Source organism: Dermacentor andersoni, chromosome 3 (assembly GCF_023375885.2).
Source record: "Dermacentor andersoni chromosome 3, qqDerAnde1_hic_scaffold, whole genome shotgun sequence".
Taxonomy (NCBI): Eukaryota; Metazoa; Arthropoda; class Arachnida; order Ixodida; family Ixodidae; genus Dermacentor; species Dermacentor andersoni.
In genome coordinates this window covers 85,958,401-85,970,553 of record NC_092816.1, presented here as the reverse complement: position 1 = coordinate 85,970,553, position 12,153 = coordinate 85,958,401, and the positions used below count along the sequence as shown (strand labels likewise).

General features: G+C 41.0%; 1 protein-coding gene across 1 annotated transcript in view; it reads right to left on the bottom strand.

The window, feature by feature from the left end:
* Positions 1 to 1,030: 1,030 nt before the first annotated feature.
* Positions 1,031 to 12,153, bottom strand: part of LOC126543919 (cation-dependent mannose-6-phosphate receptor-like) — a 29,954-nt gene continuing 18,831 nt past the window's right edge. Inside the window, exons 5-6 of the mRNA XM_072287240.1 lie at positions 8,891 to 9,014; positions 1,031 to 2,229 (exon numbers count right to left, since the gene is read on the bottom strand). Of these exons, the coding sequence (XP_072143341.1) occupies positions 2,128 to 2,229; positions 8,891 to 9,014 (226 nt within the window). The 3' untranslated portion in view covers positions 1,031 to 2,127. The remainder of the gene's footprint in view (positions 2,230 to 8,890; positions 9,015 to 12,153) is intronic.

Sequence of the window (12,153 nt, the reverse complement as noted above, 5' to 3'; positions counted from 1 at the left end):
TGCTCATCTTCCACGAAGCAGCAGCAGCCTCCAAACGCGCCATCATATAACATGAATGAACTTTGCTACACAACCGTACTTGCCTCTTCGTTGTCTCATGCTGTTCTCAGCATTTCGGTGCTGCAACTGCGCTTCTTTATTTCACAATTCTTTAGCGGAGTTTCTCGCAATTATACAAACCACAACAGCATACGACAACGAAAAACACGTGATTAGTAGCAAATGCTTACATATCGCTTAGATAACTCCCACGGGAGATTTTTTTTATGGGGTTTTACGTGCCAAAACTACTTCCCGATTATGAGGCACGCCATAGTGGGGGACTCCAGAAATTTGGACCACCTGGGGTTCTTTAACGTGCACCTAAATCTAAGTACATGGGTGTGTTTATTTTTCATATCAGCGGCATGCACTGCTTTGCTGGTTTCGAACTTATATGGTTGTAAAGTTCGTGTGATGTTTTCTTTACATATTAATAGACAAAAAGCATGGAACCATTCATATCAGTTATTTCGGGCACAATTTTTGGTATATACGAGTATATTCTTTTACGAGAAAATACAGATTTTACTTATCTTGATAATGCGTAGCGTTCAAGAATTCATTTGCAGCAGCTTTGGCAATGGCAGCGCAGTTATTCATGTATGTGATCGCTCGACGAATTCCACGAGTAGGAGCCTGAGCTGTCATGATCCCCCCCCAATGAAATTTCTGGCTACGCCACTGGTGGAGGCGGATGTTGTTCTACAGAGACGAGCGACCAAGTTACATATATACAGTCAGGCACAATAGGTTACGGGGTATGGGATACCTTCAAATCCAAAGTTTCAATCTGTAGTTTTTATGATCTACACAGTTGCATATCAGGACAAATACGGCATGCCCAAACGAAGCTGACATTAATGTGTGTTGCGCAACACGTCCAATAAGCTTTTCTGGCCACCTGTATACAACAGAAGGAAACGGTCAACGGAGCCACAGCTGTCACTGTAAGCTCAATTGCTAGAGCCCTATATGCATCATGCCAAGATTGTGTGTTTGGCACCTTTATTCCTTTTCATATATGTTTTCAATACTAATACAGTCACACATTTAGCTTTCATCCTTAAATATATTGTACAAAAATATACTAGCCCATTTTTCTTATGCTTCCATTCACTTAAGGCCGTCACATTAGTGCAGGCTGCACTTAAGTGTGAAGTCCCTCGAGGCCTTGCAAACTGCAGTGCACGGTCTCCTCAATATCTGCCACTGCAGTCAGAATTGCTCCTATATTTCAATGAGTATTCGTGACAATGACATAGAACGAAATCATTACCAGCTGATGACAGCTAGACAGATGCTTGGACTGCTACAATAAGGCACCAAGGACTCAGAATGTGTACATGCTATCCTGGTTTAAGTAACGCAATATTTATTTAATTTCAGCAACATCACTATCAAAAACATTGCTGAAGATGGTGTACAGCTTGACAAGATCTAGGAACCAGCTGGGCAGCATCAGAGGCACTTGATGGACGAGAAGTCATCTCCCATGAATTATGTGCAGCCAAGCGTTACACTTGCCGTACACCACATGAGTTGTGTAAAAACAGCACACGCGCATACAAACATGACAACATAACAATATTGCACACCTGAAAGACGCCAAACAAAAATGAGTTCATGCAAAAAACACTATTTTAAACAGAATGGTACGTACTATCGCGAATATTTGTGCTAAAAAATATGTGGCAAGGCGCCTAATCTCAAAGGGCCACATACATGAAATTCGCTATATTTAGAGATTAAATATACTAACATACTCTCCAGTGCTCCAGTCAATGCAGAACTAACTCAAACACAGTGTAGTTTCAGTCTGCCAACAGAGTTTCTCAGCACACACATCAAACTTGCACGTGAATATGTGTGGATTCTGTGGGATGGGTGCGCCGTGCATGAAAAAAAAAAATAGAAAAAAAAGGAAGGGCACAAGAAAATTTCCATGGCGAACCTGGAGAGATACATGGGCTGAAAGCCTTGCAACCTAGGCAATCATTGCTCTGCTCACACAACTTGGTTCTGCCAAACATCCCCTCAACCTGTGAACGAACATCTCATTTGAAAGTTTCTTAATTTAGCAGATCTTCAGATGTTGTCGTAGCTCCTGTTTCCCCCACCTCCTGGCATTCCGTAGCTCACTGGGCCGCCCTGGCAGGTGATGTACTTGACGAAGAACACACAGCCATCCTGGACACAAGATAAAACAGACGCATAAAAGCCATGAGCTCAGCTTTTTTGTCTGCGTCAAAAAACACTGACTGACTTTAACGGAAAAGTGAGAGCCAGAAATTTCTGGGTGCAGTATAGAAGAGCTCTGGTATAATTTTTTATGCCATCTGCGATTCCTTATCGTTAGCCAATACATTAGCAGATGAGACACTGTCAAGAAAATTTGGTGAAATATCATTTTAAAAATTTGCTATTGTAAAACTTTTGCCACTGCTTTTCTTTCTCAACTGTATTTGTGCATAAACCAAAGAAATACAACAAAAAAAGTGAATGACTCTTGACACAGGTAGGAAAGATGAAAGGTTTAAATGAGCAGTTTATTAATAATGCAATATATCTGAGATAGCCAGCCCTCCTCCTTAACAGGAATACCATAGTCATCAAGAAAACCATAACTTAGCAGTATCTGAAAGTGGTTACTTGTGCCACAATGCCAGTTATTAATGATGGTGCTGATAATGGAATAATTATCGATAACCGGAACCACAGGCATAAAGAAAGACATCGGTAAAGCTGCTGCAGCAGGAGGTGCATGTACTTATCACCTAGTTTTGACAACTCTAAGCACACTTCGCTTCCCTTGCTCTCAACTGTATGCTGTGATCACACGACCTGATGCCATGATGAGAACTAAAATCATTTGCATTAGTTAAATTTTGACTACCTAGGGTTTTTTTACCGTGCACCCCATGCACGGTACATGGGAGTTCTTGCATTTCATCCCCATTGCATGATGAAAGCTTAAAACGCAAGGCGAGGCATCAAAAACAGGCTGAATGCAATAGAAGGACAATCTGCTATTGGATGGTGACAAAAAACTGGAGTAGCCACAGGAGCAACAACACAATGACTCAGCAGAAAATGGCAGCAAAGATTGGAAAGTGATTACACCAGAATGCAGGCAATGGCGTGTGTGGTAATTTTTCCCACCAAGCATTCCTTTACCTGCAGTGGACATGGCATTTGAGTGTTTTTTTGGATTGCTCTACACGAAAATATTTTTCATTGGAGTTTGCAATATGCTTTGTGCCGCATTCATTTGAATATGGGTCTACCTTTCTTTTTGTCAAAAATGTTATCCAAAATAAGCTATCGACCTATAATTATGACCAAAAAAAAAAAAGACCTATATTCTTGAACAAAGCTAGCAAAAGTACCGAGCTAATAGATTCCCTCTGTTGAACCCAGTCTGGAGATTATCGCAGGCTGGCTTTAAGCAATGCTGCAATCCAACACACTTGACGTCACTAAGGGAGACGTCATTAGGGGTGCCGGGGACACCTGCGACACAACCAACTTCTCTACCGACGAGGACGTAGCTTTCCGCATCGACTAGCACAAGTTCGTAGCTGAGCTTACGGTAAATAACGGTGTTTCATATTCAAAGGCTTTCGTTATTCTAAAGAGATATGGGCCGACCTATATTTGAATTATTTTTCACTTGTTTGCGACTTCAATATATAAGAGTTGACTAATATTTGTGTTCAAGCTAGTTTAGAGTAAATACGGTAGATGCCTAGCAACTTTGCAACTAGCCGTAGCATGGAGCTTACACAAGCCTGCAAAGATGCCTAGGAGGACTGTGGAAGAGGGGTGAGATAGGGAACAGTCTGAAATCAGCACTGTGTGATGGCCTTATCAGACGTGGCAGAACAAACTTGTTGGTGAGCATACTTCCAACCAGTTTCATTGCAAAATTCTGCAATACAATGTATAAATAGTTATAGGGATAGATGAAAAGCTATGATGGCTTTCCACCCTGTTTTAAACAACTTTTGCAGTAATGTGTAGTTCCTTAACAAAAACATGAAATAATGCCTGAAAGGCATGTCACTTCAGAATGTACAAAGGCTTGTTATTACAAACAATAAAGTAGGTTACATTGACCTAGAATACAATTACAGTGAAATAGTTCTGATTTCAACGAAGAGAACGAAAAGATGGTATAACTTAACGTGTTTTTATATAGTAGTTTTTAGAATACAGACAAGGAGAAACCTTGCAGAATCATAGTTTCTTTGTTTACAGTAACATCATGTCAGCTATTGTGCTATGATAAATGATCACTCTAAAATATAGTTCCCATTATTCAACAACTCCAATAGCTCTTGCTGAGAAATTTAGAAGCTATGCCGGTACATGATAAAGCTCGTAGCATGCAAGAGTTTAGGCAAAGATGGCAAGAGTATAAGCAATTTTGTGCTTGCCCAGTTTATACTACTTCAGCGTGTATCTAGGAATCTGACGAGAAGTGGGAACTAGCACATCTGTGAATGTTTTCAAATGCAGCCTTTCAGTGACCTATCAGAATAGCTAACAAATAGGTCTTACTGCCCAGACTTAGGCGTTTATAGAGAATGGATTCCACGTGTAATTATGCATTATTTAGATGCTGTATCAGTCAGTAAAGCTTTTGCTTTGCAAAATAGCATTGCTAGCAGGCTCATGTCAGTTGCCTATACTGGCTTAGGTTGTGCGAGTATTAATAAGGGGAGCCATGCCCAAAATACGGTGGAAATTACTTATTTCCAGACCCTCTGATGGCAACAGAAGCTTGCAGTATACACAAATGCATGGCTTTTCGGTACTGTTTTTTGTTACTCTGAGGAAATCATTGGTGGAGGATGCGATTTGGGCACCACCTATTATTGTTGTACAAATGTTTGAATTCTACACCAGTTTTAAGCATTGTAACTGGACATAACCACTAATGCAGCAAGCCCACATTTCAGAAGTACGGCGTCAGGTAAAAAACGCAATCTGGGGTTTTCCGTGCCAAAACTACAATACCATTATGAGGCATGCAGTATTGGAGGATTCCAGAATAATTTCGACCGCTTCAGCTTCTTTAATGTGCACCTAAACCTGCGTGCACAAGCGGTTTTGCATTTTCCACCTATCGAAATGTGGCCATAGTGGCAGGAATGAACCCGTGACCTCAAGCTCAAGTGCAACACCATAGCCACTGGGATACCATGACAGGTAGTGCGAGCTTGAGAGAATGTTTTCTTAAGTCAAAGCTATATACTTCAAAGTCAGCACAGCCTTAGGTGCACGCTTGCCTAGAATATATCCTAAATAAAGTTCTGTGTCATGCATTTTAGAGTCTGCTTTAGTTACCTACAGTGAATGTTCGCCAAGAATATAACAAAAACAATGATTTGCATATTATAGTCAACTTGAGCTTTCTAGAAGGTGCGTCATGTTACAGCTCAAATGGTTGAGCAGATTTTTTTTGCTGCAAATGGCTCAGCACAAAGTGTAACTTATTCTTCACTGCAGCTTCCCACAACAAGAATGACACCGTGATGCTAGCTTCCTTTCCGACATTTTATTTAAAACCAATATAACATATGTTTACAAGTTATAAATGTGGCTATTTGCTGTAAAAAAAATTGAGCATGCTCTAGACATTAGACTATGCTGAGCACATAATGGAAGACTCAAAAAACAGTCCACACCTCCTGTGCAAATAGACAAAATGAACAATGCTAATACAGTTTGTGGGAAGAGGCAGCACCCTACAAGTTGAACCTCAGTATAACCAGCAAGGATACAATTAATAATCAGATGTAAAAAAAAAAAAAAAATCTGAAATGTTTCTCACTGACACCAGTGGGCAACAAATTTGTACTTATGACAAATGTAAAACATCATTAAGGTATTTTTGTGCTGGATGAGACCTCATTGTACCTAACAGGATTTATTTGAGTGGACTATGACTATGCAAATGTGGTGCAAGGCACTAGGCTCATATGTTATGGTTCGGTTTTGTGCAGCTACGTCTGCCATGAGCCCATGAACATGTTTGATAAGGATGGCAAATTAACAGTAATAACAGAGACTAATACCAGCTTGTGCAAGAGAATGCGTGCTGCTCTAATCAAGTAAAACTGAAAACGCTCAGTGACTGAGTTACAGTGCACCACAAAGATGTGCCTTTACTGAAATCTGCCTGTCAATTTCAATTATCTAGCTATGTATGCACACGAAGAAGGGCTACTAATTTCACCTTATCTGCGATCAAAGTGGTCAATAATGAGCTCTAGCTGCAAAATCTCATAGCTACTCTGAAAATAATAGTCATAGGTAAAAAAGAAAGCTTGCAAAGGACTGGGAAGACATGTAGGTATCTGACAATACAAGCAGAGCTTCGTTACCTGTACGAATGTCTTTTTTTTTTTTAAATCCAGCCTTAATGTGTGACCAGCGTGAATAATAACAAGCCACAGCTGCTAACCATCACAGCTGTTTTAAAAACAAGAAAAAGATTCTTGTCACATACTCGAAAGACAGACTGGAATCTCTCACCATTTGACCCTACCATAATCACACTGAGAAATGCCCTGCTGGAGAGAACACCCAGTGGCAGCGTTAAAACGTGCTTTGACACATGCAAAACTTAAGGAGAAGGCACAACCAGCACTACGAGAGAAGAAGCACACAATTGAAGGTGTATCCATCACCCAACAGAGCAGCGAGTGTAATTGTGCACTTAGAGAATTCAAGGGCTGCAGCCATACTGGACAGTGTCTATGTAAGCTCAAACATCAGACTATAAAACTTGCACACAAATAAGCTTACAGAATAATGCCGCCAAGAGTAGTTATCTGGTTCAGTGTCGCCAGATTTACAGTTTCATATTATAGTTTTACTTATTATTCTAATTCCAGCGTTTCGCCCAATAGCATAGATGTCTGAATGTACAAATGCAAGCTAGCAGAGTTATTAAAAAGAGCAATGCCCAGAAACGCATTTAGGGTGTCTTTTTGGTGTTAAATCATCACCAAGGTGCAGTGAATTTATACTGCGACGCAGGGCAATAATGCTGGCATATCTGAAGTTTAAAAGCTGCCCCTGCATTACTTGGTGGCAACCACAGCGACATATTTCAGGCACAGCTACAGCGTGGTTGCCACAAAAGAAGAAGTTAAACTCCAACTCTGGGCGACACAATGACACAAATACATTGGAAAAACGTTCCACGTGGCTCCCACTTTATTAATCTCAATGTGAGCCTGGAGATAATTAAATTTCCTTCACACACTTGAGAAATTTGCATGTACTACCACTGGTAAGACTGCATCGCAGCTGAAGACTCAAAGGTTTCAGAAAAGAAAAATGCTGCTCTAGAAATTTCACTTGAAGGCAGAAACAGTGTCAACGAGGAAAAAAAAACTTCCGGCATTATTGTTCCTAAAGTAAAGAAAACTGAAATACAGTCACCGTGATGTGGAGGAAGTTGCAAATGACTTACGTCCATGCAAGTCAGTAATGAGAGTCAGCGTTTCAGCAACCAGGCGTTTTGATCGGAGGCTCATAAAAAAAAAATTTAGTTAAGTGGCTTCTGGGACAGGCCATAAAAACATACACGTAGAAGAAGAACTAAACAAGGTTAAGTAAATAAGCAATGCCTACCAATGTAGTGGAATGAAGGACCACGTATAGTGCAGCACACAAAGATAAACTTGTATAAGACATGCATAAAACAAAGGGAAATAATCTGCGCACTAGTAAAACAAAACAGGCTATCTATCCAAAAGGCTAGCGAAGACAGTCTAAGAACTTTCAAAGAATGCCTTACAAACCATCTGTGGCAGTAAACATCAAAACATGAACTGAAAAAATATCTAAAGGAATGATGATGAGATTAGCATAGCCGTAAACCATGAGGTAAATATATAAAATTATGAAAGTCATTGAACAAAAGTGAAACATCTCAAAAATAATTTTTTTTTATACTCAAAAATATCAGTCTCTGCTGAAACACCTGGCAGTATACAAGCAAAACTGCTTAAGCAGAATGTCCAAACATCCAGTGGCAAATGGTGTCCAGATAGAGAGCTTTGGAACAGTGAATATCACAAATAATCTTGAGGTAGGTCCACAGGGCATAAAATAGCTAATGTATATCACTACAAGCGGCATTCCTTGAAGTAAGAGTAAATATTCAGGCCATAAAAATGCATTACCTTGAGATCCATCCTGTTTACGAAACTACTGCCTATGTTACACTAATGCTTTATGTGGTGGATAAGTGCAACTACTGTTGAACCTGCCAAAGAACTCTAGCATAGCATAAACAAGACAAGGATGCTGGAAGAGCCCATGTCTCAGCATTCATATGCTCTGCTTACATCTTGTTTTGTTTATGCTACACAAGTATTCCAAGATAGATTTGAACAAGCCCGCATTGCAATGTTAGCAAATTTACAGATGTTTTCTCTGCCCCCAATAACTATCACTCTTGATGGCATGAGTAAATAGTTACAGGGCCCACATAGATACATTGCTGGAATGAAGGGGCCGTGGGTGATACCTGTCAAGCCTAGTTCGATAGACACTGCACTCTATGATCTTCGAAGTTGCATACATGGCAGACGTTTAAATGTGTAGGGGACTAGACAGAGCACGTGTAAATTTTTGGTTGTGGATGGTTCATGCTAAATAGTACTCAGCCCTAGAAAGTTTGACCAAAGATGGCTTTGCCCTCAAGATATCAGGGCCCCGAAATATGTTTTGGTTCGAAAGTGTTACAGCCTTAGATGACGGCCGAGTCCCTGACAGACTGGGGCAGGCACGCGATGCAGATGGACTCCTCAACAAGCGAGAAACAGACCACGCAGAGTCCGGGCAGCTCGCTCCAAAACTGGTGGTGGGGCACCATCTCCCAGCCACGTGCCCCGTTGTTGTGGTTGATCAGGATGCCACCAATCAGGTACACCAGCAGTGCAATGAAGAACCTGTGATGCACATGCCAACGTAAATGTCAGTATGTAGCAGCAGTGTTTAAGGCTACGAGTGCTCAAATGTTCTGTATTTTCGTTAATCCTCAGTAGCAGTTCCATGAAATGAAATCGAGACTCTGCCACCAGAATTGCAGCACTACACTAAGCATGCGTCAATGGCCAGACTCAACACAACGACCAGGTAAAGTTGACGACGAAAATTCACAAGACATCGGATTTCGCTAAAAAAATGAACTACCATAAAGATCAGGCTCAAATTCCAAGTTCCAGCAAGTAGTTTTTCCGATCGACAAATGATTGATCAAATTAGATTCACGTCTGCTGTAGAATCCATGTCACCCAGGTCAGGGATGTGAATGTCAACGAAGGAAACAGTGATGGGAATTTTGATGGCAATTAAGGGAGGCAATAGTGTTCTTCCACGACCTGCCTCTTTACTCTGCATAGTTCCCGCGTTTTGCTGCAGAGTGTGTTGCGAAGCTTGGTGTGAATAAGCTTGGCAGCAGTCGCACATCTGTCAAAGTGTGCGTAAAAAAAATATGCGATTTATTTCACTAGGTCTCTCTTGAATCAGCATTGAGTAAAGGTTTTCCATTGGTGAACGTGCTTAGTCTGCTACATTGTGAGCAGTTGCTTTGAGTGCGACCTTTACACTGAAGTGACCTGTATAACCAAGGACTTGGGAGGTTCTGAACATTTCATTTAAATGTGTGACTGCACTGCCATCAGGGAGGCCAGCAGCCACAGCCTGGAACTAGAACAGTCTGTGGGGAATGCATATTACTCTTTTTCATATAATTCTATTTGATCATACTGACATTACACCATAACGTAGTGTTTCTGTGGTTTATTGCTTGCTTCTAACATGTGGTCGCATGTACATAGGCCGGACTTGTCATTGCGTGAATACCTATTTGTTGGAATGCAAATGGTCATTTCGAAGTACCATGCACTCACACTTGAGAGGCTATTGTTAGGAGTGTGGTTGCATGCCCTTTTTACATGATACCACAGTACTTTTATGGTACAAGGAACCGCAAACTAGGGAGATTATTGAAGCCTTTCACATCGCCAAATGTAATGACACCTGTATCAGCCAGCCTTCAGTCATGCGCAATTTGAGCTGAAAAAGAAGCGCATGTTTTTAATGTTTTCTTTTTGTCTGTTAGTGTTTTTCTTTCTCAGTAATATGAACTGCTTTTTCGTCACATGATTGTGCGCTGGTTTATCTATTACAGCCTGTTTTTCAAAATAAATATTAGTTGTGAATGCAGCACCGTGTCATCGCCTTCTACTTCTTTGTGTTTGTTCTTTGTGCATTGTGCCTCTCAGTATTCTGTACGATAACAAAACCAATAGACAAAGCTAGCGGAGGCCCATGGTCAATACATACTGGCAGCACAGTGCATAATAGTATAAGCACCACAGTGAAGATACAACGCATTTCCAAGTAATGACGATAGTAAAATAATATGTACAAGCCATGACGTTTTTTTTGATGATCGCCGACTGTGTGCATCTATTTCGCACTACTCAGTTTTCTGTATTGCGGGTAATTGGTTCCCTGAATAAATTGTTTTCCGCTTTTAAGTTCTTCATATCTTGTTTATCTGCAAATCTCCATAGCTACACAACAACATATGCTCACAGTGCACATGCAGGAAAAGCCAGCAAGAGTCAATGGTGAAAATAGCATCACAGCCAGACTCGGCACTCGGCTCAAAGTCGGCATTTGGAGGAGCATGCGTTATCAGTAACTTTATCAATATTCAGAGCAGTATAGCTAAAATTTACTCTGCATTGAGAGAAAAGTAATATGCTACCAATATGACACATAACGCAGGCACCTATAAAGGTGAAATTATTCTGTGCCCTCTCACGAAAAATTCAGGCTGCTGGAAGTGCTTGAACATCAATGAAATGTCCCCCATAACAGTGAATGACCCTGTAACTAAGCATAGTGATAAGGCAGTGAGAAGAATCCTGGTAGCGGCAAAAAAGCAATTGCACGTCGGTTCTGTAGGTGCAACGAAATTAGGTCTATTAACTATCATAGAGCAACTCCACTTCTCTGTCAGAGCTCTTTATCAGTTTTGAATTTCCCCACAGGCACCAAAGTTCAGAATCCAGACAAGGAAGTGAGTGGCGAGAAGTGTGGGGTGTCTGCTCATATAGGCACATCATTCGTGGACAACAAGACAAAAATGACACTTTCTCGAGCAGTACCATCGACCCAAAAACGACAACACCAACACAAGTACTATACTAAACCCTCGTCAACTTGAACTCTGGTATCTCCCAATATCAATCAAGTTGAAACTTTTTCCTAGTGCGGTGCCATCTCCATGTATTTTTCACTTATCTTGAAATGTTTGTGTCCTGTACTCTGGGTATCTAAATCTCAGCTGCGAAAAGTAGGGAAAGATCACACTACCCAAAGGTTTCCATATGTTCTCTGCAGCTGCAATATCACCAAAAGGTGACAGGTCCACAAGTTTGTAATGAATTCCGCTTGATTCTGTGCCACTCTTATCATCCACCATTCAAGGCTGGCTGCGATCCCATTGATAATGTGGGCAGAGCGTCAGTCTGACCCCTGATGAAGTGCGATAAGCGTGAGAAGGTACATGCGACCTCCACAACATGCATGCTCATGTGTGCACAGAGTGTCATTAGTTTGCTTATTTGCCTTGCTTTGCCTTTAAATGCTTGTGGGTCCACACGCTGTGTGATGTAAGTTGTAACCCTTGACTGTGAATTTGGTGAATACTGCAAAAATCGTGCAAGAATGGCGCTGTCTAAGCAGTGCAATTCAATGATGTGGAGTGTAAGGTTACTTTCATAAGGTTGCCCTCATCGCCGTTGGCTGTAGAAGCCCAACGTGCCAGATGTCGAGTTGCACAATATCTTGCAAAAGCAATTGACCGAAAATGCTGCTCCTGTTATACAGAGCTTTTGCAAGAAATGTAGCCACTACTGGTGCTTGCTTTAAAGGACTTTAGGTGGTCTGCGCAAGGCAAGGGGCTTATATATTTGTGAATTTGCTTATGTAAAAACTCTACTTATGTTGAAAATGTTCCCAGTTTTCACAACTTCAAGTTAACATGATTTTGCTGTACTAGACCTATGAAAG